Source organism: Salvelinus namaycush, unplaced genomic scaffold, assembly GCF_016432855.1.
Source record: "Salvelinus namaycush isolate Seneca unplaced genomic scaffold, SaNama_1.0 Scaffold885, whole genome shotgun sequence".
Classification (NCBI taxonomy): domain Eukaryota; kingdom Metazoa; phylum Chordata; class Actinopteri; order Salmoniformes; family Salmonidae; genus Salvelinus; species Salvelinus namaycush.
In genome coordinates, this window is record NW_024061625.1 from 11591 (window position 1) to 17500 (window position 5910).

The following is a 5910-nucleotide window of genomic DNA, read 5'->3' on the forward strand; positions in this document are numbered from 1 at the left end:
TTGACAAGGAAGACGTACATGACATTAAACATACTCAAGTAAAAGACTGTAGCACCATGGTTGAGTATCACACAAATATACATTAGAACACAACAGAAAACTGTTCATATAAAAACACACACATCAACAACACAGAATGGGGACAACATGAGGTTTGAATACAGCATCTAATTAACGTTAGTTACACGTTGCGGAAATGTTTCCCAGATATACAGGTGCTTCTTTGGCTTCAGGATGAATGAGTGAATATAGGAAGCAGTGAGTGTAGGAATGATGGATGAATGAATGAGTGAGCAACTGAGTGAATGGACAATGTACTGTGTGTATGAATGGATGAATGAATGTAGGTATGGATGGATGAATGAATGTACGGATGGATAAATGGATGTAGGTATGGATGAATGGATGCATGAGTGTCTGTAAGTATGAATGGATGAATGAATGAGTGTTTGTAAGTATGAATGGATGAGTGGCTAAGTATGAATGGATGAGGGGCTAAGTATGAATGGATGAATCGATGAATGGCTTAATTAATGAATGAATGAGTGTCTGTAAGAATGAATGGATGAATGGTTGAATGAATGGATGAGTGTATTTAAGTATGAATGAATGAATGGATGAGAAATGAGTGTCTGTTAGTATGAATGGATGAATGGATGAATTCATGGATGAATGAATGAATGGATGAGGAATGAGTGTCTGTTAGTATGAATGGATGAATGGATGAATTCATGGATGAATCAATGAATGGATGAGGAATGAGTGTCTGTTAGTATGAATGGATGAGTGTCTGTAAGTATGAATGAATGAATGGATGAGTGTCTGTTAGTATGAATAGATAAGTGCTGGTGTAAAGCTATATAAATATCTCTCTGGTGGCATCAGCCAGTCTCCTGGTTTTCCCTGTGTAATTGTCTGTGGATCTCAACCCTGTTACCAGGCATGTTAGTCCTGTTACCGGCCGTCTCATCCCGGTTACCGGCTGTGGAGGGTTGCCGTTAACCGTTGAAGCAGACGGGACCTAGCTGGAAGCCAAACTTCTGGTTGTTGTGTCCGAAGTCGGAGACAGAGACGTCGATGAGGGGGAGAGAGTCTGGCTGAGGGGCATCAAACTCTAACACCGTCCTCTCCTGACCTGAACCAGACTACAGGAGAGAAGGAGGAAAACATGTCATCAACAGATATTACACTTGTACTACTACTATTACCTGGCAGCCGTCGTGCAGTGCTGTGATGCAGTGTCTGTGTGTTACCTGGCAGCCGTCGTGCAGTGCTGTGATGTAGTGTCTGTATGTTACCTGGCAGCCGTCGTGCAGTGCTGTGATGTAGTGTCTGTATGTTACCTGGCAGCCGTCGTGCAGTGCTGTGATGTAGTGTCTGTGTGTGTTACCTGGCAGCCGTCGTGCAGTGCTGTGATGTAATGTCTGTTACCTGGCAGCCGTCGTGCAGTGCTGTGATGTAGTGTCTGTGTGTTACCTGGCAGCCGTCGTGCAGTGCTGTGATGTAATGTCTGTTACCTGGCAGCCGTCGTGCAGTGCTGTGATGTAGTGTCTGTGTGTTACCTGGCAGCCGTCATGCAGTGCTGTGATGTAATGTCTGCTACCTGTCAGCTGTCGTGCAGTGCTGTGATGTAATGTCTGTTACCTGGCAGCCGTCGTGCAGTGCTGTGATGTAATGTCTGTTACCTGGCAGCCGTCGTGCAGTGCTGTGATGTAGTGTCTGTCTGTTACCTGGCAGCCGTCGTGCAGTGCTGTGATGTAGTGTCTGTATGTTACCTGGCAGCCGTCGTGCAGTGCTGTGATGTAGTGTCTGTGTGTTACCTGGCAGCCGTCGTGCAGTGCTGTGATGTAGTGTCTGTATGTTACCTGGCAGCCGTTGTGCAGTGCTGTGATGTAGTGTCTGTGTGTTACCTGGCAGCCGTCGTGCAGTGCTGTGATGTAGTGTCTGTGTGTTACCTGGCAGCCGTCGTGCAGTGCTGTGATGTAGTGTCTGTGTGTTACCTGGCAGCCGTCGTGCAGTGCTGTGATGTAGTGTCTGTGTGTTACCTGGCAGCCGTCGTGCAGTGCTGTGATGTAGTGTCTGTGTGTTACCTGGCAGCCGTCGTGCAGTGCTGTGATGTAGTGTCTGTGTGTTACCTGGCAGCCGTCGTGCAGTGCTGTGATGTAGTGTCTGTGTGTTACCTGGCAGCCGTCGTGCAGTGCTGTGATGTAGTGTGTGTCTTGGTGCGTGAGCTCCTCTCCGCTGCTCCCTCTGAAGCGCAGCGCGTGCTGGTGGCTGAAGGTGGCGGTATGGAGCCAGGCGGCTGAGTTCTGACAGTGGTAGGTGAACGTCTGTCTGGATGAAGCACTCAACAGCTTAAGGAACACCAACTGGACTACATGGACCGGACTGCCATCTGAACCTGAATAGGAGAACTGGAGAGAGAGGGAGGGAGGGAGAGAGAGAGGGGGAGGGAGGGAGGGAGAGAGAGAGGGGGAGGGAGGGAGGCAGGGATAGAGGGGGGAGGGAGGGAGGGGGAGAGAGAGAGAGAGAGAGAGAGAGAGAGAGAGAGAGAGAGAGAGAGAGAGAGAGAGAGAGAGAGAGAGAGAGAGAGAGAGAGAGAGAGAGAGAGAGAGAGAGAGAGAGAGAGAGAGGGGCATTGAGTATGAAAAAGGGATATATCATAGAGAGAGCAGGATCACAAGAAACACACACACTGCGTACCTGCTTTCCTTTCCTGAACTGGCTGTACCAGGTACCAGGTTTCTCTCCTTTCCAGGAACTCAGCTTCACCTGTAGAAGACACGTCAGTCATTCATCACTTCTCACTAGACTGAACCCAGCTCTACCTGTAGTGATTGGTCCCTCGCTCATATGCAGGAGAGGAGAGTGTGGACTCACCGACTGGAACTTAATGTCAGGGTACAGACATGTCTCTCCATCGGCCGTGAAGTTACAGAACACCTTGAAGGAGTCTCTATGGCAACCCTGGTTAGGGTCTATCCAGTACTCACCTACGTGGGGGGGGGTAGATTTGGGGTGGAGATAGAGATAGATGTATAGATTGATATAGAGATAAAGTGATAGACAGAGAGATAGATGTATAGATAGTTATAGAGAGATAGATGTATAGATTGATATAGAGATGGAGAGATAGATGTATAGATTGATATAGAGATAAAGTGATATATAGAGATAGATGTATAGATTGATATAGAGATAGATGTATAGATTGATATAGAGATAAAGTGATATATAGAGATACAGTGATAGACAGAGAGATAGATGTATAGATAGTTATAGAGAGATAGATGTATAGATTGATATAGAGATGGAGAGATAGATGTATAGATTGATATAGAGATGGAGAGATAGATGTATAGATAGATAGAGAGATAGATGTATAGATTGATATAGAGATAGAGAGATATATGTATAGATTGATATAGAGATAGTGATGATAGAGAGATAGATGTATAGATTGATATAGAGATAGTGATAGACAGAGTGATAGATGTATAGATTGATATAGAGATAGTGATAGATATATAGATTGATATAGAGATAGAGAGATATATGTATAGATTGATATAGAGATAATGATGATAGAGAGATAGATGTATAGATTGATATAGAGATAGTGATGATAGAGAGATAGATGTATACATTGATATAGAGATAGAGTGATAGATAGAAAGATAGATGTATAGATTGATTTAGAGATAGAGTGATAGATAGAGATATATGTATAGACTGATATAGAGACAGACAGACAGACAGACAGACAGACAGACAGACAGACAGACAGACAGACAGACAGACAGACAGACAGACAGACAGACAGACAGATGTATAGATTGAAATAGAGACAGACAGACAGACAGACAGACAGACAGACAGACAGACAGACAGACAGACAGACAGACAGACAGACAGACAGACAGACAGACAGAGACAGACAGACAGAGACAGACAGACAGAGACAGACAGACAGACAGAGACAGACAGAGACAGACAGACAGACAGACAGACAGACAGACAGACAGACAGACAGACAGACAGACAGACAGACAGACAGACAGACAGACAGACAGACAGGTATGTACCATCAGTGTACTTTGGGAACAACAGCTGTAGCTCCTTGCAGGTTCTGGCTGGATACTGGTAGGTCCCCAGTGGGGTCCTCAGACCCTCTACCTCCGTCCTCATAGACGAGAGAGAAGCAAACACCTCCTCCATTTCTTTCTCCTCCTCCTGCCCTGCCTGGTCTGCCTGCATCCTCTCCTCCTCTCCCCCCTCCATCCCCTCTTGCTCTTCCTCGTCTTCCAGAGCGGCCCCGTCAAAGGAAGAGTGCTGCCTCCTCCTCCTTCCTCTCTCCTGCACCGGGACAGACTGAAGACCCACCGCAGGAAGACCCTGAGAGGAGGAGAGGCATTTCTAAATGAGGTTCTAAGGTTCTATGTGAAGGTTTCACGTGATCTTCTGAGGTTCTGATGGAGGTTCTATGTGAAGGTTCTAGGTGATGTTCTAAGGTTCTATTTTGAGGTTATTTGTGGAGGTTCTATGCTGTGGTTCTAGGTGTGGCTCTATGGTTCTATGTGGAGGTTCTAGGTGAAGTTCTAAGGTTCTAAGCAGATGTACTTGGTGGAACTCACAGGAGGTCCAGGAGGGCCAGCAGGACCTGTATCTCCGATAGAACCGATGGGACCCTGGTTCCCTTTAGAACCCTTCTGTCCTACTCTACCCTAAGAGAGAGAGAGAGAGAGAGAGAGAGAGAGAGAGAGAGAGAGAGAGAGAGAGAGAGAGAGAGAAAGAAAGAGATATAATGATGGATAGGGAGAGAAAGATAACAGAAGTGTAAACCACAGAGATCCTTTCAGAAACCATAACATAGTTATAACAATAATAGTAAGCAATTGTAAGTAAAAGTAATAGTAAGTACTAGTCATAGTAAGTTAAAGTGATAGTAAGCAATGGTAATATTAAGTAACAATAATTGTAAGTAATATAGATAGTAAATACGAGTAATAGTAAGTAATAGTAATAGTAAGAAATAATAATAGTAATAGTAAGTAATAATAATAGTGATAGTAAGTAATAGTAAGTAATAGTAAGTAATAGTAATAGTAAGTAATATAGATATTAAGTAATAGTAATAGTAAGTAATAGTAAGTAATAGTAATAGTAAGTTATTGTAATATTAAGTTATAGTAATAGTAAGTAATGGTAATAGTAAGTAATAGTGATATTAAGTAATTGTAATAGTGATTGTAATAGTAAGTCATTGTATTTGTAATAGTAAGTAATTGTATTTGTAATAAAGTCGTTGTATTTGTAATAGTAAGTCATTGTAATAGTAATCAATAGTAAGTATAATAATAGTAATTGTAATAGTAATCAATAGTAAGAATAATAATAGTAATAGTACATTTACATTTAAGTCATTTAGCAGACGCTCTTATCCAGAGCGACTTACAAATTGGAAAGTTCATACATATTCATCCTGGTCCCCCCGTGGGAATTGAACCCACAACCCTGGTGTTGCAAGCGCCATGCTCTACCAACTGAGCCACACGGGACCTAGTAATCAATAGTAAGTATAATAATAGTAATAGTAATAGATAGTGATACTCACAGAGAGACCAGGTAGACCTGGAGGACCATTAGGACCTGCTAGACCAACCAGACCCTGAAACAACACACCGTCAATACAACAACATGTACGTGTCTGTAATGCAGGTGGTTTGCAACCACCATCAGTAACATTGCTAGACATGGTCCAGGATTTAGCTGAAAGGGCAAACACAGTATGTATCAGACCAAGAGCCTTGGATTCACGTGTGTGTGTGTGTGTGTGTGTGTGTGTGTGTGTGTGTGTGTGTGTGTGTGTGTGTGTGTGTGTGTGTGTGTGTGTGTGTGTGTGTGTGTGTC

At 43.6% G+C, this 5910-nt stretch overlaps 1 protein-coding gene across 1 annotated transcript in view; it reads right to left on the reverse strand.

Annotated features, from left to right (window-relative positions):
* Nucleotides 1-998: 998 nt before the first annotated feature.
* The window catches only part of LOC120043281 (collagen alpha-1(XI) chain-like), a 74822-nt gene continuing 69910 nt past the window's right edge, over nucleotides 999-5910 (reverse strand). The window contains exons 55-61 of the mRNA XM_038987903.1: nucleotides 5615-5668; nucleotides 4635-4724; nucleotides 4086-4395; nucleotides 2881-2993; nucleotides 2704-2772; nucleotides 2181-2414; nucleotides 999-1145 (exon numbers count right to left, since the gene is read on the reverse strand). Coding sequence (XP_038843831.1) covers nucleotides 999-1145; nucleotides 2181-2414; nucleotides 2704-2772; nucleotides 2881-2993; nucleotides 4086-4395; nucleotides 4635-4724; nucleotides 5615-5668 — 1017 coding nt within the window. The remainder of the gene's footprint in view (nucleotides 1146-2180; nucleotides 2415-2703; nucleotides 2773-2880; nucleotides 2994-4085; nucleotides 4396-4634; nucleotides 4725-5614; nucleotides 5669-5910) is intronic.